Genomic DNA, 26,293 nt, shown 5'->3' on the forward strand with positions numbered 1-26,293 from the left:
TCCAGGTTAGGTTTAGTTTTCTCTTTCTCTAGTTTGCCATTTTCCTTCTTCTCTTAGGTTTTTCGCCCTTTTACCCATAAAAGGTCGTGGTCCCTCGTGCCATTTTCTCTGCCATTTAGCCACTTTCTTCTCTTTCCTTCATTTTCTTCTCATGCCATCTAGAGGGTCGGATAGGGGCCGCAGTCCCCCCGATTTCGACTTTCCTCAAGCGTAGCCCCCCCAAATTTTAGCGTACCTCAAAATCGTTGGACGTGCATAAGGAGACCATAAATATGGTGTCCTGTGCCAATTTTGAATGAAATCGAACAGATAGATTCTGAGATATCGCTGTAGACAGATTTGGGGGACGCCACACGGACGGACACACATTTTTTCAAGTATGGTTATTTTTACTCCTGGGACCTTAAAACGTCTAGAAATGATGAAATTTCAACTTTTTTTTTTTTTTTTTTTTTTTGGAGGATGACAATACTTCCTCTCTACCCTATGGGAGCGAGAAAGTAAAAACATGCCTTGATGAAGAGAAAGTATTCTAAATATGTACGCTTCTACGATAGCAGTTCGTCATAAAACAATGTTTTTTGTTGTTACATCTGCGCCATGCAGTCGTTCCGTTTTGGTGAGTAAACAAATATTTCCTCAGCGAGTGCCACAGAAATCGAGAACGCTATTCAAGAGAGCAAGCGAAGCGTCTGACACAGTGTTCCCGGGTACTCCGTGTGCGAAATCCGTACGCTCTACCGCTCTTCGTGCTGCTATTGGCTGAGCGTCATTCTGTGACGTCACGCGTACGGATATTTTAAGATAGGGAAGCGTTTTTCCCATAAGGTTTTTGTCTGTGCGCGGTCCGTGTCGGTATAGGGAATGTCCGCGCGGCACGGATAAATCCGTACGCCTGGCATCACTGGTCTGACAGGACAGGCACGAGAGTATGGAGGATTAGGCCCGACTGGATACGAAAGATTTGAAACAGAAGTTGAGCCGTGAGCAAGAAGTTGCGTACGTTGGCGCGAGAGTGCGCGGCGAGCGGGATTCCCCATACTACTGCGCTGATTGGCCGAACGAGAGTTGTGGACGGACGATGTTTGAAAAATTGCCTACGTGGAGGTGGTCCGGCAGCAACAAACCCGCCGCCAGTCTCTGGAAAACAATAGAAAATAGTAGTTGCGTGCGTTGCCAGCGAGCGCGCTGTGAGCGCTTCTGTTTCGATTACTTAGCGGTGAGTCGGGCCTCTAACCTTCCATACTCTCTGGGAAAGGCTAAGGATGACTAATAAGGGAGGTGACTCGGTCTGCTGGATTCATAGAGTATTAAAGAGTCGCTATGTACTGGAGCGCCAATGAAGTCTATCCATGAGAGGGCCATTCCGAGTCCCTTGTTTGCCTGAAAATGGGAACCATCTGGGAACCGTTCGGCATTTTTTAACATTGCGGCTCATGGGAGAATCGCGGGCTGCGAATGGTTTTCGGGATTTATTCATTTAAATCAATCATTATATCTGCGAATTTTGGCAAATTGTGTTCACCGAAGTCATGACAAATTAAAATATGTACAACTTTCCCGATTTTTATGAAATTTTTATACCTGAACAGTGCTCGAGACTCATCTTTGAATTTCAGGAGCCATGTGGCTCATCAAGCTCAATTTTTAGGGGCCATTGAAGATTTTTTAGGGGCCAAATTGACTTTTTGCCTAAATATCACGGCGCACTCAATGAAAAGTTACAAAACAAGTTGCTGTAACTTGGGAAAAATTTCGAAACATCACCAAACAGAAAAATAAAGATTTTCTCATGGGGGAGGGGGGGGTGCAATTTTCAGGGGCCACGTTGGCGCAGATCCTTCATTTTTTAGGCGCCATGACCAATTTCTTAGGCAAATTTGGCGCGTTGGCACCTGAGGGTTTCGAACACTGTGTACCTGTATTTTCTGAGCGAAGACCGGAGCTGGAACCCCGTGCATACGGCATCGCCAGTCGCCGCACACTAGTCTCAGGTACTGGATAAAACAGCCTCAAAAAGTGACTTCATCGGCGCTCCAGAACATTGTGACTCTTTTGTTCTCTATGGCTGAACTGTGCGAGTGTGAGTGTGAGCTTAGCGGCTTCACCTAGTCACCATGAATACCGATTGGTGGGGGCCGCGCGGCCGGAGCGCTCGCTTCCCCTCTCACGGTCAAAACTTTTTAGAGATTCTACGAGGTTTATATAATAGATGAAAAAACATTATAGTAGGAATGGCCTGTAGACAACTGTGATAAGACATAGGTATACATTTTGGACACCTAGATAGCGCGATAAGTTGTCGAGATCCTGGACGAAAAAAAGAGGAGAGTGTATAGAAAATAGGGAGACTGAAATAAAAAAACATACGGAAAAATAAAGTTGAAATGACAAAGAATAGCCCTGATGTAATTATTTGATAAGAAGGGGAGGAAAAATGCTTACTTGGTCGCACCTGGAGGATGTTCATAGAAGAGTTCTTGTCGTCGGGACCAACCCATTGTTCGACGAGAACTCCTTCGTTGAACTCTGCTTTGAGTCGACCAAAGAGATACTCCACAGCGAAGGGGGGAGGCGTCCACTCGGAGGTCGTGACAGGCCAACCCCCCAGGGATTCCAAAAGTCTTTTCACAGGAGCATTGCCAATCTTTCGAATTTGAGCTGAAATCAAAAATCCACTTTTCAATACGCAAATTTCATTCTTCGTTGAGTAAACATGACGCAAATATGTAGGGTTCCTCATCATATTAGCGCTTCCCTTACACTTTATCTAATCGTACTGTTTCTGCTGCCCTGTCATTAACCACAAAATTAATGAGAATCCTGCTGAAAATGTGTCGTGAACTTTCGTAATCAAAATTCTATACTTTCCCGTAGGTATGGACAATAGCAGAAAATTTAACGAGATGCATGAAAACTTGTGGGAAAATAACTGCCTCTTGCAGATTTTATCAAAAATAATAGAGAACTTCAAAGAATGTCATGTAACGGAATTGAGAACCAGAATTTTTGGAATTATATGTACCTACACTTCGTCGAGTCTCTGGAGATTTCTCCCGAGGTGCCTCTTCTATTTCTCATGGTTTTCCACGGAATTTTGTACTTATAAATTTTAGAGTTTGGAATTATCTCTGTGATTTTCTGCGAAAACTTTGAAAAACATAGACTTTTCAAGACCAAAATAAGTAAGTACATTACAAGGCTGAATCTAAAACTTAGGAATATAAGCAATGGAAAATTACCTACTGTATTTTTTTTTCTTTCTCAATTTTCCTTCCAAGTTTTCTGAGTAAAAATCCAACAAATTTTCTGAAATAACCTTAGGAAAGAAAGAAAGAAGAAAAGAAAATGTTAAATTCATCCTCTCAAAAAGAAATAGACCTTAACCCCCTATCATTTCTACGTCACTGCTCAACTATGAGCGTTGCCTACGAGAATGGAGAGGCCGTAACTACGATTCTGTGACGTCACACTAGTAGATGAAACTCGGCCGCGGTTTATCACGCGTTCTTATGGGAGAACGCTTGCCGCGCGATGATTTCTCGCCGATATCTTTTTCAGGGTTCATCTGACGCAAAATTTCATAAGAACCTTTTCCAAAGAGGATAAAATTTCACTTTGAAAAACCAACTACCCAAGTAGCAGTGATCGCGATAAATTGCGATTTAATCGGAGAATGTATCGCGATTTTATCGCCGTCGCGATTTATTGGATTATTATCGGATAAAAAATCGCGATAAATTGCGATAAAATCGCGATTTTATCGACGGCGATTTATCGCAATATTATCGGGAGAAAAATCGCGATAAATTGCAATAAAATCGCGATTTTATCGAACGCGATTTTATAGAGATAAAATTGCAATTAATTGCAATTTTTCATCAACGCCCACTAACGCATGAATGATGCATATGAGAGATGTTTCTATGCCGCCGCGCCGCCGCCGTTTTTACCAAGGTCCGTTGGTAACTTAACCATCTCATTTTTTTTATCAATTACCTATTGGTAATGTTACAAAGACAGACTGGTAAGCGTACCTAAAACCCGGTATTTTTACTGATTTTTTCAGGTAAGAATAACACTTTTATTGGTAATCAATTCTCGGTAACTTCACCATTTAATCTCGGTAATTCTACCACAGTCGATAAAAAATATTGGCGTTTTTACCAAGGTCCATCGGTAACTTTGCCATCTCACTATTATTTACAGAGACAGAATGATGAGATTACCAATAGAACCTTATTTTACCAACCGTATTTCAAGGTATGAAATGAAATACAGAGGAGGGAAAATAAAAAAAAAAAAAATAAAATCCAATGAAAACTCGGTGTCAGTCAACGCAAAGACATAAGTTGTAAGGCTGCGAAGCGCCGATCCATGTATAAGAGGCTTCAATTCGCACTCGTTATTCATATAGAGGCCATAGCCTAGTGGCACAGTGCTGGCCTTCCGCCGTAGCGATTGGGGTTCGAATCCCCGCGGGGGCACTGGGGATTTTACGCTCGACTTCGTCAAAGGACCTGATGGCGGAACCTAACGGCAGTCGGCTAACAACGTTAACCCCTTTTTTTGGCGATGTTATCGGTGATAAAATCGCTAGGATCATCAAAATCTGAGTGATTATCCTCGATCTTATCGCGATAAAATCGCAGTAAAATCGCGAAAAGATCGAGGATAATCGCTCAGATGTTGATGATCCTAGCGATTTTACCGCCGATAAAATCGAAGATAATCGCGATTTTATCGGCGATAAAATCGCGATTTTTCCGTTGAAAAATGCTACTTGGGTAACCCATTTGTTACATTGTCTAAAAATCAAGGAAATGAAAGCGTAATACCGAAAATCGGCACTCCACTCAGATTCAAACGGGCCGCTCGCGCAACTTCGGCGGATCTCGCGCAACTTCGGCCAATCGAGGGCCACTCTGATTGGTCCACGCAGCGACTGCCTCACTCATCGATGCACCGATGACCCGGAGATGCTTGTTGTTTTCGGTAAATATCTACTAGCTTGACGTCACAAGTCCATAGAGTACAATAGAGTCGCAAAGTACTGGAGCGCCGATGAAGCCAATCCATGAACAGACGTTTCCGAGCCGCGTGTGCTCCGAAAAGTGCGAACCAAGTGTGAACCCAACGGCATTTTGTAACACGGCGGCTTATGGAGAGATCAAGAACTGCTTGTGTTTTTTCGACATTTTATAATTCAATCAGCATTAATTTTTGCAAATTTTGCTATTGAAAGGTAGTCAAAGCCATAATGAATCTATTGATGCACATTACTCCTGGATAATATTCATATTGGGATTTAATTTCTGACTTGTACAAAGTGTGAACCAACCGGCATTTCTTATCACGGCGACTTACGGGAAAAGCAACGACTGCCTGTGATTTTTCGACATTTTTTGATTCAATCGATATTAATTTGAGCACATTTTGCTATAATTAGATAGTCAAAGCCATAATGAATCCATTGATGTATATTACTCCTGGAGAATATTCATATAGGGATTTAATTTCTGACTTATACCAAATGTGAACCAACGGCATTTTTTAACACGGTGGCTTATGGAGAAATCAACGACAGCTTGTGTTTTTTCGGCTTTTCTAAATTCCATCTTTATTAATTTGTGCAAATTTTGCTTTAAATAGATATTCAAAGCCATAACGAATCCATTAATGTATGTTACTCCTGGATAATAGTAATCTATGGACTCAATTTCAGACTTATTACCGGTCTACTTAGCTGGTTCAATGTGTATGGACCTGACAGAGACGTTTTGCCGTAGCGGAGCCGAGTCGGGGAGTGGGGAGCGCTGAAGCCGTTTCACGAGATTTGTCCCAGGGAAAAATCCCACTTACGAAGTTGGGAAAAATATTGAGTTAATCAATATTTTTCCCAGTACCAAGTATGGTACTTGTACCCCTAGGACCCACTGAGAGAAGAAGAAGAAGTGAAAACGAATTGTGCGATATTTTATTCATTACTACATTGTTAATGTTTGTTTAGTTAAAATAATGTGTCTAATTGTCAATTGAGTGCAATTATTATTTTAATCCCGGTTAAACACTCGACTTTAACCAATTTATCTTCCCGCGAAAACTAGTCGCAGGACTGTATGAGCCCCGTCCCGTGGAGACGGTAACTGGGAAAAATCCCAGAAGTTTCATTCCTGCGATTCGAACTTTGGACAAATCCCATGAAAACGTCCCGTGGAGACAAGGCCTTCCATTGCGACTCTATTGTACTCTATGCACAAGTCTGACTAGTTACCGCCTTTCCATTCTCGGACGGCAAACTCTGTAAACAACGTTGTGAGTTATAGTAAAGAGATTAAAGTTTAATCAGTCCTGACGAGGATTGTTTGGTCGGTCTAAAATAAAAGCAAAAAAGTAAAATCTGAATCCTACAATAAATGCCTTTGGTTTGTCTCATGGCCAAAAGAAAAAAGGAAAAAGAAGGGAATCCAAACGCGGATATTTCAATGTGGCGCATTACCCAAAAATAGTCAGTCGGACTTGAATTTTGCAAAATTTATTTGATTAAAAATTTCGTCAGTATAATATTTGATTGTTGACAATCAAGGCGGATAAAGAAAAATGGTCGCTGGTCGCATTTCGAGTTCAGCCGCCATTTTAAAGGCTTTGACGCGCAGAGGGTGCATGCTTTGGCATGCAATCAGGATGTGCCCGAAACATACCCAATGCCGTGTGACGTCAACAGGGTAGGTACGAAATGCGACCACCATTCTCGATCCGCCTTGGTTGACGATAGTTAATTTTCTTTGATGTTGTCAACAATAAATATCGAGTGACCCTAACACCAAAATTGCTTAATACTGAACAGTGGAGCCAGCTTTAGGTAGAGTGCCATTATAGGGAGAGTATACCCAAGTAGCATTTCTCAACGGAAAAATCGCTATATATTGCAATTTTATCGGCGATAAAATCGCTAGGATCATCAAAATCTGAGCGATTATCCTTGATCTTATCGGGATAAAATCGCGATTTTATCGCCCGTCAATTTATCGCGATATTTTTGAAAAAAGAACCGCGATAAATGGTGATTTAATCTCGATTTTATCGACGAAAATTGATCGGATTTTATAGAACCAAAAATTGCGATTTGTATCGATTTAATCGTTATAAATCGCAATTTTTAATTCAATAATACCTCGATATATTGCCACCGATATAATTGCGATAACCAACCGATAAAATCGCTATTTATCACGATCACTGCTACTTGGGTATGGATACTAGGTTACATTAGAGTACTTTTATAAACAGAGTTTAGCAACAGAAGGTTCCACTGGAGTCCCTTTATACTGAGAGTGAAGACAATGCGAATCCATTTCTGATTGGTTCCCGTATTTTAGGCCTTCACAGTGTCACAAACGGGAATAAAGATTACATTTTCACCAATTGCAAAGATTGGCTCGGCCATTTTAAGAAAATCCCCGCGGACCCAAATTTTGCCATTTTTAGGGTCGCTCTTTTCAGTAGGGGTAGTCGAACCTTTTCGATAGTGTATTGACAAGCACTGCCGGAATGGTAGCCGAGTAGCGTCACCAGGAATGTAGAGGAAACTTTGCCCAGGAAAGGCTTGACAGGAACTCACCATTTCTCGGCGAACGGTACCCCAATAGTGGGGCCGATAAGCGTAACAATCGTGCACTTCTGGAAGAAAGCATGAAAACAGGGATTCGTCTCTACCCTATACAAATTCAATTTAGACATACACCCCAAAAATCTGAGACCCCTGGGGGGGCAGGGGGGCCCCCAAATTTTGAATTTTGAATAACTACTGAACGGCTAATGTTAGCGTAATTTTTTTACAGCAGGACGATGGGAAATTTTATTAGGAACAAAAATGGTTTTTATGAATTTTTCTGTGGGATCGATATTTAAGGCGTGAAATGGGAAAAACCATCGGGGGACGGGGAGCCGGCCGTTCTGAGGCAGATCCGCGCGCTGCGCTGCCTGCCTGGGACGCGCGCGGCGGCGCAGTACGGTGTTACCGACGAGACAGCCGCTTGTCTTTGTTTAATCTCAACAATGCGTGGTTTTAAAAGTATTATGAATAAATCGTACTACTTATAAAGCCTTAAAATAGGGCTTAACTATTGCAGGTAATATATGTATACAAGTGAGCCTTGTCAAAACGGTCCCATGGGTTCCATTAGGAATTTCATGGGGACCAATAGGAACCAATGGGAACCCATAGGATGGGGAAGTAAACCTGTTGGTGCCCATGGGAGACCAACGGGAAACTGTGGGACAGGCAGAGAGGACTCTTGGGACCCGTGGGGCGGCCAGAGAGATCTAATGGGACCCTTTGGACAGCCCGAGTGACCTAAGGGAACTCTGTTTTTTTGTTTCTTCGAGAGCCAAGTCACGGCGTGGTGAATTCTTGCCGTCTCAAAAATTGCCCTGTGAATGACAGCTGCAGGTATTCTCGATCTTGAACTGGAGTCCGTAGGAGGCCTGCCAAGTCTACAACGGCAAAGGGTATCCCGGGATAAGCATGTCAAAATGCCCTTGTGAACGGATTTTTATTTTAACCATTTTAAGTCATCAAGGGTGTCCTAAAACTTAGGTTTTGGGGAATTTTAGCCCCCCAACCCCCTCCGCCCCCCCTCAGACCCCCAAAAACCGCTTTTTAGGGCTATTTTTGACTATGCTAACGTCTTTTCCTCATAACTTTCTTAATTTTCGATAGAATTGAACCAAAATTTGTCAGAATCTACATCAATTAGCTTAGTTTCTGTAGAAAAAAATTCATCATCATCGAATAATATTTTAGCTTCTAAAAAAATTCGTAAAATTTTTAAAAAAAATCATTTTTTTCCTTTTTTCGCGCTAGGTGACGTATGGAAACGAGGACACAAACAAAAATTGTCTCTTTTCTTAAGTTATACATCCCATAAGATACAGAAAAAATTTCGTGTTGATCGGAGTGGTGCGCCATACTTAAAAACGCAATTTTCTAACCTCAAAACGGCCAAAAATGCCACCATAGCCTCCTTTGATGACTAGGCGTGGGGAAATATGTAGAGAGAAACATCCGGTTTTATCGTCTCACCTCTTACGTGACCCACTTAAGTACCTTGAGCCAAAATTTCGAGTCGATCAGAGTGGTGCGCAACACCCAAGCACGCAATTTTCTAACCTCAAAACGGTCAAATTGCCCATTTCGGCACCCATTATCACTCCGTGTCAAAAAATAAGAAGAGAGACATCCGGTTTTATCGTCTCACCTCTTAAGTGATCCACTTAAGTACCTTGAGTCAAAATTTCGAGTTGATCAGAGTGGTGCGCAACACCCAAGCACGCAATTTTCTAACCTCAAAACGGCCAAATTGCCCATTTCGGCTGATTTCGGCACCCATTACCACTCCGTGTCAAAAAGTAAGAAGAGGGACATCCGATATTATTGTCCTACCTCAATAATTAGACACTTAAGTACATTTAGTCGAAATTTCGTGTCGATCAGAGTGGTGCGCAACACCCGAACACGCCGTTTTCTTGTTAATTTATTTACTAGCATTTGCCAGTACTCAGTGCAATACTACGTATTATTGAAGTTTGGAGGAGGGAACGCTTCTACGTGGGGGATGAGCGAGCCTCCCTACTGTCATATAATTCCTGGGAGTTCAGAGGTTTCGCTGAGTGATCGGGTCTGCTACGTGGTAGGGTGCCAAAATGAACTTTGAAATGTGCATCATGCACTTTTCAAGCGGGCTCGTCGCTGACATACGAGAGTCATCCAAAAAGTAAGTTTCCCTACCTTGTATCTTCCGAATGAAAAAAGATAAATCAAATCGGTAAGTAATCACATATTGAACATACTCTAAGCTTTAAAACAAGCTCAAGTTTTTGAAAATCGGTCAAGGGGTTCGCGAGTAAACTCAATTTTACTGAGACAACCTCCAGTCGCCGCGTGCCCACCTCCGGGGTCAGGATGCGCGGAGAGACGATTATAGAAGACTCGGGTTATCGCCTCTATACATCACATCAACAAGGAATTTTCATGTTTTCATTGAGTAGGCCTTACCTTACTTTTTGACATAGTCTCCACATCTTTTTTGATATTTCTGGTATCATCATAGCAGCTTCTTGATGCCTTTCGCGTAGAAGCTTTCGCCTTCACTCTGAAACCAGTCATTGAGAGCGATCTGCACCTCTGAATCGGTTGAAAATCGCTTCCATCGTGGAAGTTTTTCCGCTCGGGAACAAATGAAAGTCACATGAAGCTAAAGTACGAAAGTTTGCAGGATTGGGGGAAAATTTTCCTACGCAAAGCAACTGATTTGGGAGTGCACATCGCTGTCAATGACTAGTTTCGGAGCCAAGACGAGATCTTCTACGCGGAGGGCGTCAAGAAGCTGCTGGTAATGATACCCAAAATGTCAAAGAAGATGTGAAGACTACGTCAAAAAGTAAGGTAACTACTACTAACTACTGCTAAGGTAGTTACTCAATGAGAACTTTAAAATTTCTTGTTGATGTGATGTATAGAGGCGATAACCCTAGTCTTCTATAATCGACTCTCCGCGCATTCTGACCCCGAAGGTGGGCACGCGGCGACAGGAGGTTGTCTCAGTAAAATTGAGTTTACTTGCGAACCCCTTTACGGATTTTCAATAACTTAAGCTTGTTTTAAAGCTTAGAGTATGTCTAATATGTGCCTTTTTACCGATTTGATTTATCTATTTTCGTTCGGAAGGTACAAGGTAGGGAAACTTACTTTTTGGATGACCCTCGTACAATGATAATGAATGCCAAAATGTGAATTTTGGGAGGTTTCAGGTTAGAAAACGGCGTGTTCGGGTGTTGCGCACCACTCTGATCGACACGAAATTTCGACTAAATGTACTTAAGTGTCTAATTATTGAGGTAGGACAATAATATCGGATGTCCCTCTTCTTACTTTTTGACACGGAGTGGTAATGGGTGCCGAAATCAGCCGAAATGGGCAATTTGGCCGTTTTGAGGTTAGAAAATTGCGTGCTTGGGTGTTGCGCACCACTCTGATCAACTCGAAATTTTGACTCAAGGTACTTAAGTGGATCACTTAAGAGGTGAGACGATAAAACCGGATGTCTCTCTTCTTATTTTTTGACACGGAGTGATAATGGGTGCCGAAATGGGCAATTTGACCGTTTTGAGGTTAGAAAATTGCGTGCTTGGGTGTTGCGCACCACTCTGATCGACTCGAAATTTTGGCTCAAGGTACTTAAGTAAGTAAGTAAGTAAGTAAGTAAGTAAGGCCGGGCTGGCCGGCGAGGCGCCCTCAAGGGGCCAAGGCAACTGGCAACTGCCGTCGTGCACCCCGAAGTTGGACCGTACTCCTTAACTTATCTTCGTACTATTGACACATTGAGTATCAATTATATTCCCGCAAGGCTCAGCGGCCGTCTGATAGCCAACGGAAGGTCTTATCAAAGACTGTGGCAGACGCTGCAGAGCACGGACTTTCGGAGCACGGCCATGCCTCCACCGAGTTGGACTGTGTTGTTGCAATCTACACTGATAGGTAGCGCTGGCAGTCGCGCACACTACGAGTGATAACCGATTTTTCACAACCCAGTCGAACAGTGCAGACGGATTACTTACTGGGTGACTATGTCCCTCCCGCACCCTGTAACCTCGAAGGGTCAGGGTATTGGAGTGGCATAGTCATCCACAGTCACGATGACTTATATTTGAGTGTCCTCAAATATCAGTCACCTCCGGGGATTGAACCCGGGACCTCAGTGCTGGCAGCGAACTGCCTTGACCACTACACCACTGAGGCTGACGGCTCAAGGTACTTAAGTGGGTCACGTAAGAGGTGAGACGATAAAACCGGATGTTTCTCTCTACATATTTCCCCACGCCTAGTCATCAAAGGAGGCTATGGTGGCATTTTTGGCCGTTTTGAGGTTAGAAAATTGCGTTTTTAAGTATGGCGCACCACTCCGATCAACACGAAATTTTGTCTCTATCTTATGGGATGTATAACTTAAGAAAAGAGACAATTTTTGTTTGTGTCCTCGTTTCCATACGTCACCTAGCGCGAAAAAAGGAAAAAAAATGATTTTTCTAAAAAATTTTACGAATTTTTTTAGAAGCTAAAATATTATTCGATGATGATGAATTTTTTTCTACAGAAACTAAGCTAATTGATGTAGATTCTGACAAATTTTGGTTCAATTCTATCGAAAATTAAGAAAGTTATGAGGAAAAGACGTTAGCATAGTCAAAAATAGCCCTAAAAAGCGGTTTTTGGGGGTCTGAGGGGGGGCGGAGGGGGTTGGGGGGCTAAAATTCCCCAAAACCTAAGTTTTAGGACACCCTTGATGACTTAAAATGGTTAAAATAAAAATCCGTTCACAAGGGCATTTTGACATGCTTATCCCGGGATACCCTTTTTCGAGTCGAACAATTTGAAAACTGTTACCTGCGTCCAAAAACGATAAGTACCTGGCGGATCAGTCTGTTTTCTTGTCGTTAATGGTCGTTAAATTGTATTTTAATTGGAAAGTGGCAACTTCCTGCCTTGCCCTTCCTAGTAGACAAGTCAGGCATATATTTTCCTTTAAACTGTACGATTTTTAATTTGGAAGTTAACGGGAGCTCACTTTTCTGTGCTAAAGCATGGAAATATTCGTTACTGCATGTACCTTTTTCTCAGGAACCATTAAAGATATTTGGACGAGTTTTGTTCAGTTGTGTAATTAATGGCCGTCTATATAAACAACCTGTTTTTGAACATTTTGAAAGTTGAATATTGATCGTTTCTTGAAATTTGTTTAAAAATTATGGATCTTTCTTCAACTTCGGTAACCTCTAAAAATTTTAATCGTCCAAAATTTAAAAAAAAACGCTTCAGCTTGCTTCCATAACGGAAAATCGGTAATGTAACGAAGAAAAAATTGAAAATATCTTCATCAGATTCAGAGAAAAATGTACACGAGTGTCACGAAGAAATCTTTTCAGGAGCACAATTTGAAAATCCTCAGGCAGTTAAAAAGAGGGTTGGTGCACTTGACTACGATTACTAAAATATCTGTGACAGCGTTTTAATTGTCCGAAGAAATACAACGCAGTGAAAAATAAGTAAAAAAAATCAGGTATTGTTGGTTGTGCCACGCCACACTAGTACTCCAGTTCAGTCTGAAAAGTTTTGGTATCGGAGGAAATTCGCTGACCGCAATGGGCCTGTTGCAAACTTTTGCTAGAGCAGAATGAAGAGTTGTTTCCTATAGATAATGCCTCAAAAATCACGATGAGCGCATCGGCAAAGTCTGAAATGCACTCATAAATTCACAATCTGCGTAAGAAATTTGCGTTATTTTGAGCTTCCCGCTTCAAAAACAATACTACTGCACAGGTGGACATTTTGTTAGAGGAGTCGCTCCATCGTCGGCAATATTCATCATGGCCGACGCTTGCGCAGTTCCTCACGTAATTCGAGGAGAGTTCAAGGTCAATTAAGGCGGGCGAGGAAAATATGAACGTAAACACGCCGATTGTTATGGTTTAATCCTGTTCAGGTGTTATCTCGTCCCATCACACGTGTTTTGGCGGACTGGCGTCGGCCATGATGAGTATTGTCGCCAATGGAACGACTCCTCTAACAAAATTTTCACCTGTACCGTAGTATCGTTTCCGAAGCGGGAAGCTCAAAAAACCGCAAATATCTTACGCAGATTGTGAAGTTATGAGTGCATTTCAGACTTTGCCGATGCGCTCATCGTGATTTTTGGGGCATTATCGGCAGGAAACAACTCTTAGTTTTGCTCTAGCAAAAGTTTGCAACAGACCCATTCATTGGAATACGTCACTATCGGCGAGCAAGAAATAATCTTCTGCTTTAATATTATTAATTACGTTGGTATCTAAAATGGAATTTTCGAGATTCGGACGCTTTCAGAGAGACATTACGAACTAACACAAACAAGTAGGAATTTCACTGTATTAAGTAGCCACGTCCTGAAGAAGAGAATGAAGTCGCCATTATTTATTTATTTTTTTAAAATTAATTCCTAACACTGGTTTTTCTACTAAGAACCAATATAATCTAGGAATAACATTCAATTAAATGCTCCAAAAGGGGTTTCATCAAACCTCCTAGCAAGTGCCCGTGAAACATACCCAGTTAGCATAAAATATTTTGAAAATATTTTGAAAATATTGTCACCTTTATCAAAATATTTTCATGACAATATTGTAATTCAAATATTTTCAAAATATTTTTAAAATTTTTTTAAAACTTTTTTAGGGAATATTTTGAAAATGTTTACAAAAAGTATTTTTAAAATAATTCAAAAATATTGCAGGTAAGCATTTTTAAATTATTCCTTAAAAAGTTTTGAAAATATTTTAAAAATAGTTCTAAGTTCTCAAGTTAGTATGTGGTGTAAAATACACCAGTGTATTTAGTGTAAGTGCCTAGTACGTGATATCGAAAAAAAAATAACACGAAAAAAAAAATAAATAATAATAATAGGAAAAAGAAAGAAGCCTGAGAAAACACGGCTTTAATCAAAGCTATGATGAAAGTTGAGCCGCGCACTGACGCAATGCATGCTATAACAGCCTTGACAGGCATGATTTTAACCCATTTTATCATCAGTTCCCTGTGGCTAAGTGGCAGAGTGCGGGGCTATGACTAACTCGGTCCGGGTTCAAGTCCACACGAGGGCGTCCGGGTATTTTACCTTTTGGGAATTAGCCATGGTTCCGATGGTCCGGGACGGATCCAAACCCGCAGGTTCTTGACTGACTACATATCCCCATTTGAACCCATTGGAACCATGGTCAATTCCCAGCGGGTCCCCGTGGGAATTTGCTACGGGTTCCAATGGGACCGTTTTGACAGGGAGCGCACGGCAACAGAAGGAGAATGGGGTTAAATGCTGTAGTTCCGGATTGTTTTGTTGTATGGGTTTGTCAAGTTTCATTAAAGGATCCGAGATAACTGTATCAGACATCAGTTGAACGGAATAAAATCTTAGGCACAGTTGTCTTGGGAAGAGGGGGGGCTAGAAGTCACAAATCTCATTTGTGTACCACGATGACCTGAAAAATGATTTTAAAGTGTTTTTCTTTCTCTTTCTCTCGGTGCTGCGTCATCAGGATGGTATCTAAATATGCTTACATACCCTAAAGTGTTCCCGGGAGACGGCTTCCAGCCAGACTGTTAAGACAGGGAGCCTAATTTTGTAAACAATGAGCATACATAAAAACATGCTTATTTTCCTCTCTTTAAGGAACATTTTGGTACGTCATTGCTACGTATAGGCATTTTTTAAGAGGACCAAAACCACCTTCAAAACTTGCTCCAAAAAAAACGCCAAAAGAATCTTGAGAAAGCTTCATAGGGATGAAAGACCCCCAAAAAACCTTTGTTGGACTGCTTCTTGTACAGTACAAAGAATATTACCTATTAAGTAATAAATGGCCGCCATATCCGCTTATCTGTAAAAACAGTCCATTTGAGTGACAGGAAGTCGCGCCTACTGGGAACCTATCCTGCTCTTATGCCATCAATTAAATCGCGCATCATACGATATCCCGCAATCTCGGTATATTTGCAACTGAATACTGATTACTGATTTTGACTGATTTGTTAATATTTTAACGAGAAATTAACCTCTTGATAATCTCTAAAGCTAATTCGATCAGTGTTATATTGTTCGATAAAGTTTAAGGTGTACGTTTTGTGCATTGCATATTTGGCAAGTCCCGTTTCTTGAAAATTGTCTCCGACATACTTACCTAGAACTCTTCCATGAGCTCCATACAAATCAAAAATCTGCATAAGATTTGCGGGTTGAAAAAGAAGAAATGCAAAGAATTTCTTCCTGAGGTACTGGTCCTTCTCAGAGGTTCTCTAAAGGATCAGAACCTGCATGGATAAATGAATTTTCTCCTATATTAATATTTTTTCAATAAAAATTTTACCAACTCCACTCCAAACTCCATTCAACAAAATGAAAGATAATATATATATGGATTTTTTTTTTACTGCTCATTCCATGTTTTATGTCTCGTGGTAAGTACCAATAATATCTTCAAGGGCGACTCGATTAAAAGAAGCGATAGTATTCAGATATCTTCTTTTGTATTATTTATTTAATGTATTGTTCTATTTTTTGAAATATGCATTTTTGTTGAATAACTGAAAGAGTGGGAAGTTCATGAAAATGAAAACTCCTGTTGACTGGCTGGAGGAAAAAAGAGGAGAAAAGAACACTGTCGGAATGTTCCGTATGTGTCAGTACCTATGTTATTGCGAGAAACCAATTATAGAACGAAAAATGATATTAGAGGAAAATGAAGAAAATCTGGTAACCTTAAAGTGGCTAAGGGACGGGGGAGCCCCCCCCCCCCTCCGCACTCCTCAAGTAATGTCTTTGCGTCAAGTTTTGCAAAATTCTTGCTTATGTAAGCAGCTTATGGTCCCATTCGCCGAAAGTTACATGACACATAAGCTAAAAATAAGTTATCAAGGATCCGCCATTTCCAATAGTCATGAAAAAGTGGGTCAAAATCGTATTATAACTTGTTATTTCGCTCCAATATCTTAAAAATTGTAATCCTTTACAAAATATACGTGAGCAAAGGGTAATATACTCTGCACTGAGGTCGGAAAAGTTCTCTATTCAGAGAAAACAAGACGCGTGATGCTCGATGACCGACCCCTCCTATTGACTCGGCGCTCTCACATTGGAGTATTTCGCCTTTTGCTTGTTTTCATGTATTACTCATAAAAAATAGGGCTTATATAACTAAGGAAAAGTATTTAGGCAGGACGGTAAATTCATAATTATTTTTAAAACTGCGCATCGTTGAGATTAAACAAAGACAAGCGGCTGTCTCGTCGGTAACACCGTACTGCGCCGCCGCGCGCGTCCCAGGCAGGCAGCGCAGCGCGCGGATCTGCCTCAGAACGGCCGGCTCCCCGTCCCCCGATGGTTTTTCCCATTTCACGCCTTAAATATCGATCCCACAGAAAAATTCATATAAACCATTTTTGTTCCTAATAAAATTTCCCATCGTTCTGCTGTAAAAAAATTACGCTAACATTAGCCGTTCAGTAGTTATTCAAAATTCAAAATTTGGGGGCCCCCCTGCCCCCCAGGGGTCTCAGATTTTTGGGGTCTACGTCTAAATCGAATGTCTATAGGGTAGAGATGAATCCGTGAAATTTTCATGCTTTCTTCCTGAAGTACACGATTCTTATGATATTTTCCACTTATCGGACCCACTACAATGTAATCGCGGAGACCTCATCGAAACCCATTATCGGAAAAAGATGAGTAGCGTTACTACAGCAATGTTTCATGCCGCGGAAGGGTTGCCGCAACCTGTCCTGAACGTAGCCGATTCATTGCCGTCCACATTGCTATAACCTTTCCGCCGATGAAATAACAGGCATTTCTAGGAAGGTTAAGTATGACAGCAACGTTTCCGAAACGATGAATTCTTTCCGCGACAACCATACCGTAGCGATTCTTAAAGGTTTTTGTTCTATTTGGGTAACATATACTTCTTCTCATTGTGTGTCATAACTTTTTCAACGTTTGTGATGACCTCTTCAGCCTCTTTCTTTTTTTGAGCTGTCTGTAGGGCTCGTCTTTAAAGGTTAAAACAAATCACTGCTAAGTACTCTCTTACATTTACTCATATGATCTGCTTTATCTAAAACCACGATGTTGTTGCCTTCGTCAAACTTTGTGATGATAACCCGCCCCTCCTTTTTTTAAGTTTTTAACTAGGTATCTTAAAATTATTTTTGGCCACCTTGTTTTGGCCCTTTTGATTACTCATCTGTGATAAAACTGGAACACACATTTTCCTGATTTCCATTTTCTCTTGGTCGGGTAAATGGTAGATTAAATTCCCTTTATGTCAACTAGGTATGTTATCTTCAGTATTTCCCGAAAAACTGAAACAACTTTTCAAACCTTGGCTTAGCGCTTTTCTTTCTTCCTATGCTGGCTCAATCTTAGAAAGGTTAATAACGTTATCACAAGGTACACTACCTTGTGCATCAACATCGCACCCATAAGTTTATGAGGCTTTTGTTGATCTGTCTCGTTCTATACAGAAAATTGAAAATTGCACGTTGTTCTGTGATTTCATCATTCCATATAAATTCTGGTAGATTTTTGCTACAATATCTTCTCAGATGGTGTGCCTTAATTTCTTGATTGGATCTACGGCTGTATTTCTGACTTATTTCATTTTTGATATATTTTCTATGAAGAAATCAGGCATGTTTCGTACCTTTCTTGAAATATTTATCCTATGATCTTCGGCGTTACACCCTTCCTATAAAGGAATCTTTCAAAAATAATATCACTGCACCAATCACTCGGATTTTCACTTATAACTTCATAAAAGAATTGACCGTGGGGTCCTAAATAAAACAGAAATTGAAAGGTTGCCAAGGGCTGCACATGTGTGGTAAGAAAACCATGAGGTGAACACAAATCCTTCGCTCCTTAAAGAAATCAATAAAAAGTAAGATCTAACAACATGGGAAAATATCTTCATATTCAAGTACCGCAACAACTTCAACCAGAATTTGAGAGGTGGGTGAGTTCAAAAAAGCGTCTAATCTGGTGTCCCCAGCTGTTTTAATCGTCATAATCTGAGAAACACGGGCAGATCAAATTTTTTTCTCATTTCCCACACTATTACCTACTGCTATGATGATTATGCTGTGGTTGACTATTACATGCTATTTCCCACTTTATTTGAACTGAAATAAAAAGTTAGGAGAACTTTTAATATGCAAACTGCCTACATTTGTCCCAAATTTGCGTGTCCCCCGTGCATGGTTCTTGACTTTAAATCGATGTTGCAGCATAACTGGAGTGATTATTTAAGAAAACTTTATCGGAGATGATAGGTAATGCTTTTGAATTTGAGAAAAAAAATATACGTCAATTTCTTTTTTGCTCCATCAATAACTTTTTCACGCGCTAGAATCATTGTCCCGAGCAACAGTCAGCAACAGTCAGGAGAGACATGGCAACGATGTAATAAGCTCTAAATTATTGCCGTAACGTTGAGGATTTTCCAAGAACGACTCTTTTTGTTTCGATTGAATAGTTCACACGTCGCAGATGGCAAAAATTCTGGAATTCGCAAATTTTTGTGCAAGATTAACGCCATTAGGTAACGATGCCAAACAAAATGCTATACACGATAATTGGATTGCATTTTGCAAAAAGGAACCACTAGCACTGCAATGTTGCTAAGATTGTGCAACTTCTTTTGTCTTGGAGGAAAAACCCGATTATCCATTAATAGTTTCTATTTTACTCGCTAAAAACTGTGAATTTAAGACAAAAATTACCATCTAAATTTCATAGTTTTTCACGATTTCCGCAATTTTATTGCAAAGGATGAAGTTGCACAGTCTTAGCATCATTGCAATGCTAGTGGTTCCTTCTTGCAAAATGCAATCCAATTAACAGGGCGTCAAGCATACACACACACACACCCTCACACACACACACACACACACACACACACACACACACACACACACAGAGTTCACACAGAGGGGCACCTGCGAAAAAAGGCTTATTTAACCCATTCTAACCTAACCAAACCTTACTTGACTCATCCTTAGGCCTTCCTAACCTAACCTGACCTAACCTAACCTAACCTGACCTAACCTAACCTGACCTAACCTAACCTAACCTGACCTAACCTAACCTGACCTAACCTAACCTAACCTAACATAACCTAACCTACCTAACCTAACCCAACCTACCTAACCTAACCTAACCTAACCTGGCCGCCCCGGGGGCTCTCAAGGGTTTTCGGGGTTTTTTGGGGGGGTTTTGGGGATATTTTCCAGAAGTGGGGCACGGCCCATAAGTGAGGCAGCCCCAGTTCTGTTGGGTATTTTCATGGTCTGCCCCAGTTCTGAGGCACACTCCACAGTCTCGGCCCCACTTCTGATGTAAGACATGCACACACACACACACACCCACACACATACACACACACACACCCTCGCACACCCTCACACACACACACACACACACACACACACACTAATATCAGCTCGTAAAATACTTTCGAAGTGTGCGTTAGGGAAAATTTTTTCTTATTCCGATACTCTAGGATGTGCTACTAAATATTCCGTGAAAAAAAACACCAAAATTGTCTTTACTGTTCGAGATAAGCTTAAAAAACAGCTTATTTCAATCCTGTCCCGTTCCATCCTGTCCTATATGTTTCCATCTTGTCCCAGTGTCCCAATTTAATGGGACATAGTGGAAAACTGTTACTACTGAGACTTGCTTGTTTAAGCCCTGCAGGCGCTCTTTTCTACCGATTTAAGTGAAACTTGGTACACATGGGTATTTTTCAATGAAGAACTCGAATTTTTAGTCGAATTCTGAAAATTCGAAAATCCAAGATGGCGGACGCCACCTAAAATGCTATCTCAGCACCTACTCAGCCGATTGCAGTGAAACTGGGTACCCGAGGGTATTTTTGAATGGGAAACTTGAATTTTTAGTCGAATTTTGAAAATTCGAAAATCCAAGATGGATTGGCGGACGTGGCCTAAAATGCTATCTCAGCACCTAATCAGTCGATTAAAGTGAAACTCGGTACCCGGGGGTATTTTTCAATGGGGAACTTGCATTTTTAGTCAAATTTTGAAAATTCGAAAATCCAAGATGGCGGAAATGGCCTAAAATGCTATCTCAGCGCCTAATCAATCGATTTACGCGAAACTTGATACCCCCATCAACTTATCGCTATGTTACCCGCCTAGATCATCATCCGAATCCTCTCGCTTTATCTCACTTGGACAACTATCAAACTATTCGCCGATTGCGAAGCACGCACTTCCTGGATTTGTATCATCAATATGTCCCCGATGGCCAACAATAATAAATTCTCAGAATAGAGAATCCTGTTTACCCTTCCAGAGGTCCTTGCCATACGTCACTACATCAAGCTACTACAACACTAATCGTGCCAAACACTCACCAAGTGAATTGCCGATTATTCCTACTCAAAAAAAAAAAAAAAAAAAAATATCATGAGTTCTCCTTTTTTGTCACTATTTACAGGTGAGTTATTTTTTAGGTCAATTGTTCAGTACCTTAGGATCATGTGAAAATCAGTAACGGTATACATTATTACATATTAATTCAGAACAAACTTCGGCAGTTTATCGCTAGAACTTGGATGTAGCAAGTCAATTGTTATTTCTTGATATTTCACCCTTCAATATTTCACTGAAGACACCAAAATGATAGTATCAATCATTGACGATAATAAAAACTTATCAGTGACAATACTGATGAGATGAGGAGACCAATATGATTAAGATTGAGGCAAGGGAGGTAGATGTAGGATCCTAGTTCGATTACCACACTTATCAATACATTTTTCTGCTTAGTATTACAATACAAATACTCTGGATTTTAAAGTAACACAAAGTGTAAAACGTGAGAAAGTTCCGAATGATTTTAAGATGTTTGTTGAAGAGTTAGGAATGAGATAAGTGCCCTTGGAGAACATCCATGGTTTGAGCGTAAGACTGCCGGAGTGTGTTCTGAATTAACATGTAATGATGTATACCGTTACGGCTTTTCACATGATCCCAAGGTACTAAACAATTGATCTACAAATGTAACTCACCTTTAAATGGTGACAAAAAAGTAAAAACTCAGGAAAATGGCTAATGCAAATTAAATATTGAGCTAACCTTAATTCTGTTATCACCATGACAGATGTGAACAATCACCCATTGACTACAGTTTTCCCTAAAAATAGGGTTTATTCCGTCGGTTCTTATTTATATAATGAAGGTTTTAACCATTTAAACGTCGAAGGAATCCATTTCTGAATTCCATTTTGGTCATCCATTTCCATTTTATCATCGGTTGATTCGATATTTGCATTATTTGAAGAGCGGCTGCCAATTTCTTATGGGAAATTACATTATACGTGATGAAAAGACCAGGTTTGTTATGAACTGTGACGTAGCGAGCGGACCGGATCCGCTCCCGCGTAAAAGTGACCGTTTTGGAAATTCGAATTTTGGGGCGATTTTAAGTTGTTTTCTTGGGGGATTTCCGGTGGTCAAAAAACTCCGGGGAAAGCCCGGTGACATCAGGAGCCATAGTTCTTTCGATACAAGCAAATAAATAAAAATTATGCAACAGACCCATTCGCGACCGCCGCGGGTCAGGGAATCAGTCCCGCTGAGGATGCCGGAGATGCGAGCCGGCGAAACGTGTCCGCCAGTAAAAATATTACGTACAAGTGAGTTTTTAAGTATTTTATCGATTAATTTTTTGTGCGGGTCTCCAAAAGTTTCAGTGACCTAATCTTTTTTTTCTTCTTTTCAAAATACATACTTACATGCAGCCTCACAAATAAGGAAATTATACAATTAAAGTCTGTACTTACTGACGTTCATGCATGATTTGTAGAATGTCTTTGCTTTTATAGTTGCTGAGCTGTCTTTATTATTTATTGGCTCTTCAAGAACACCTGCAAATTCAAAATGACTTTTCAGTAAAATTTTAATTCAGTAAATATTAAAATTTAGCCAAAAGCGTTCCTATCATTAGTTAAAGAGACGCAACCTAAAAGGCAATGTAAAGCCGAACAGATTGCTTTCGTATGAAGTAGTACATTTCATTTCAGTTAGTCATACATTCATAAGCATAACACATTTTTAACAGGAGGTACATTTTTCCAAAAAAGCTGCTTATACTTAAATTGATACTTTATCAGAAATACAATTGCTGATATCAATGCCATTTACTACAATTTTTATCAACCTACACTTGTTACTTTATATCCTTTTCAGTGTTATTTAAAAACACCCGAGCGCTCGGGCCGCACAACCTCACACCTTTCCTTACACACACCAACGTCCAAGCACACGCACACACACATAATGATGCATGACGAGAATGGAGCTCTCGCATGTGCCAGGAATTAGTGATTTAAGTACAGATTCCTGAGAAAAACTGCGCGAGAGAACGGTGGTGCCGCTGATTATCTTTGAATCAACCCCAAAGCTCAATAAAAGCTCTAAAAGTTCAGGCTGTAATGGAGGGGATATCCCACATACTGATATCAAAACTGCACTCGAATGCGATATTTTCTCTCTAAGAAAACCACGCCCTTATTACGTTGAATTTCTTCGTTCAAATTCGTAAGTGAGTGCTTTAGTTTCCTGACAACAGAATTGCGATCTCAACTTTGGAGGAAAATGACGAGTAGCTGAAAAAATGGAACCAATTTATGCGATATATCGCATGCCGTTCTGAACAAAATATGGCGTCCATCGAATCACCTTAATCCCGACTTCCCGCTGAGAAGCCCAAACGTTTCTTGCCTAGTTTTATTAAGTACCTTTGGTTACGATATGACCTCCCCTCAGCCAACTCATTATTTCCTTTGTTCAGAAAATACAACTTCTACACAGTTTTTTTTTTTTTTTAAATTTCAATAATGTTTTCATACTCATTATTGGACAACTCCGTGACCAGGATTAGATGGTTAAGAAAGAGCAATATTTATTACAGGGTGGGGAACCGTGAACTTTGAGAATCGGCCATACAATACATCCTAAATTGCCATGGGATTCATTCCCCATTTGGTGTCCCATATCTACGGCCGTGTAATCTGAACGGGAAAAACCCCGAATAAAAGCGAGACTAGAAATTAAAATGAAACAGTTGCCTGAGGCACCTGCTAAAGCCATAAGTTCCAGTTACCCCCAAGCCGGAGGTGATTAAAGTTGGCTCATAGTAGAGGTCAAATCCGAAGGAAGTACCTTTCAATATAACTTGAAGTTGATCGGCAAGAACTTCGAATGTGCTGATGCTACTTTTATCCTCGGGTATGACATGTCGTTTGTTCCACGTCCCGCAGGCAAACTGAAAAAAATCCGAACAAGGATCTACGCTTCGGTCCATTCCAGATATTAAATGTGAAGCTAAAAAATTCAAATAATGTTATTATTTTAGCGCTCCACAAAAGGAATAAAGGGAAGCATGAGAGGAATGCAAGGTCGATAGACCTAGGTCAGTCCGTTAGAAGAGTCGAGTGTGATAATCTCTGCAAAACGGGGGTAAAGGATGTCCGCGTTGCCAACAGAGTCCCCCGATTTACTTGTCCCTCTCTGCTATTCTCCCGAACCGATTACGTTGGTCTTATGTAGATCGGAGAGGACGAACTATGCAACGGGGCAGTGCAAATCGGGGAAACGTTTGGAAAGTAGTGGAACAACCAATCGCGGGAATCCGTCGCCATATGGTGCTAACGGACTGACCAAGGTCTATAAACCTTGAGAGGAATGTATGGAGTGATACGTCTTACACATATAAAATCTAGGTTGCACATCAATTATTGATGCTAGTTGCATAAAGTATAAACTAACAATAAAAGCACTAAAAACGTTAATGATATTTCAAAAGTTGTACCAAATGGAGTTTTCCAAACCGTCTGATGGCGGTTCAAGTAGTATTCTTCAATGGAACATAGGTTGCGACAAATTGAAATAAAATTGCTTGAATGAATGTTCCGACTCACAATCCGTTCCAACAGAATTAAAACTTTCAGTCAACGTTTTGTAAATTAGTACCTTTTCGACGAACTAAGCAGAGGACTAATTGCAACTGGTGGCCGCAATTAATTTGGACGAATCTGGAAATTTCTCGATGTTGCTAGGACTCTAAAACATGATTCCAGCCGCTTTCAATGTCATGGACTTATCGCTACCTGCTATAAGATCACGATCGATAAAATTCGGCGAAAAGGAATTTAATGACAATATACTGCCGTCCACAGCAAGAACGTCGCAATTCCGTTTCATAATTTGCAATTATCTATCACAAAAAAAAGTTGTACTACATGAAAACCTGATCACCCTCGTTAACCTTCTTTTTTTTTTTTTTTTTTTTTTTTTTTTTTTTTTTTTTTTTTACTGTTTGAAGCTTTTGACATTGAAAATTTTTGTGTATATACCCCTAACCTTGAGGAATGGTGTTTGACCTTGCAGTGCTTTCTCCTTAACAAGTTGCATCCACCACAGTTAAGAGCCCTATCTTTCCTACCTGTACGGTCCGCGGGTAGAAAGTTACCTGGACCAATCATATTTGATAGGCATTCCCCTATCCGCGACCCTGGGGGACATGCTCTCTAAAGATGGCAAGCCTCTCCGAAAGCACGCTTAAACTCTTCCTATTATGGAGCTGACTTCAAATTAAATACTTATGGCTCTTCTCTCACATTCTGCGCAAAATATTAAGTGTTATATATGCTCTACCCAGTATGAACGGAGTCATAAAAATTACTAATTACTAGGACGAAATAAACAAATAAAATTTGCATTTTCAGTATAAAATAAGCCATATCCGTCCTCTCTCAATTGCTCACTTGACTTTAAGTACGGCGCGGCTCGGCGCAGCGGCGAAGGTGGCAGTCGGTGACTCCACGGACGCGAATGTCACGGCCCTTTCGCTCCATCCGGAAAAAAGTACGTAGGTATCCTACTCCCCTCATTCTTGACGGATATTACTCTGCCTCTCGTGAATATATACGATTTTTTCTGTGCGGTTCCGTACCTCTATTCCAAGTACCGATAATTGGACCGCGTTAAACAGAAAGGAACCAAGCCACATCAGCTATTGCCAAATTTAACTGGGCAATTTAATTTTTTACATGAAAACGGTCGTGTGGATTTTTGTGCAAATTTCAGTGAATTTTCTCCATAATACAAAGCAAATTCCTTAAAATTTTCATAGGAATCCGCACAAACGTACTCTCGTAAAAAATAAAATTTCCCTGTTAAATTCGGCAATAGCTGATGTGGCTTGGTTCCGTTTGTTTAACGCGGTCCAATTCGACTACAAATTCCGCTTCACCGGAACATCTCACGATGCAATCACTTTACGAAGTAGAACTGAAAAACGCCCGCAGAGTTTGAAATGGGAGGGCGTAAAGAGCACGTGAAGGCGTTACACTATAAGTATAATGGCGGCGGGGTGGTTATCTGTATTGATTCGGATGCCATGTTGATTTCCTTGGAGATGCGCGTAAAAGCAGAAGCCTAAAATATGCAACTTCGAATTCGTTTTTTGAGGCGGAATATCTTTCAAAAGAAACCGAGAAACTCCTGAAAACTGAAGGCACTCTCGATATTTCAGAACAGAGGAATCTAAAACTGACTGTACGAGGTCTTTGGCGACCGAGTAGGATTTCAAATGAATATCAAAATTGCCGCAGGATAGGAGCC

General features: G+C 40.6%; 2 protein-coding genes across 4 annotated transcripts in view; one reads left to right on the forward strand and one right to left on the reverse strand.

Moving 5' to 3' along the window:
- Nep1 (M13 family metallopeptidase neprilysin 1) overlaps positions 1-26,293 on the reverse strand; it is a 150,480-nt gene that overhangs the window by 82,276 nt on the left and 41,911 nt on the right. For 2 of the 3 annotated variants that reach the window (XM_019052753.2, XM_072296342.1), the window contains exons 3-5: positions 23,831-23,992; positions 22,450-22,533; positions 2,456-2,661 (exon numbers count right to left, since the gene is read on the reverse strand). In XM_019052753.2, coding sequence (XP_018908298.2) covers positions 2,456-2,661; positions 22,450-22,533; positions 23,831-23,992 — 452 coding nt within the window. The remainder of the gene's footprint in view (positions 1-2,455; positions 2,662-22,449; positions 22,534-23,830; positions 23,993-26,293) is intronic. The other variant, XM_072296341.1, reaches the window with a different exon arrangement.
- The window catches only part of LOC140223884 (uncharacterized), a 526,084-nt gene that overhangs the window by 17,099 nt on the left and 482,692 nt on the right, over positions 1-26,293 (forward strand). The gene's annotated exons all lie outside the window — the stretch shown is intronic.

The sequence above is a fragment of the Bemisia tabaci genome, chromosome 2 (assembly GCF_918797505.1).
Source record: "Bemisia tabaci chromosome 2, PGI_BMITA_v3".
Classification (NCBI taxonomy): Eukaryota; Metazoa; Arthropoda; class Insecta; order Hemiptera; family Aleyrodidae; genus Bemisia; species Bemisia tabaci.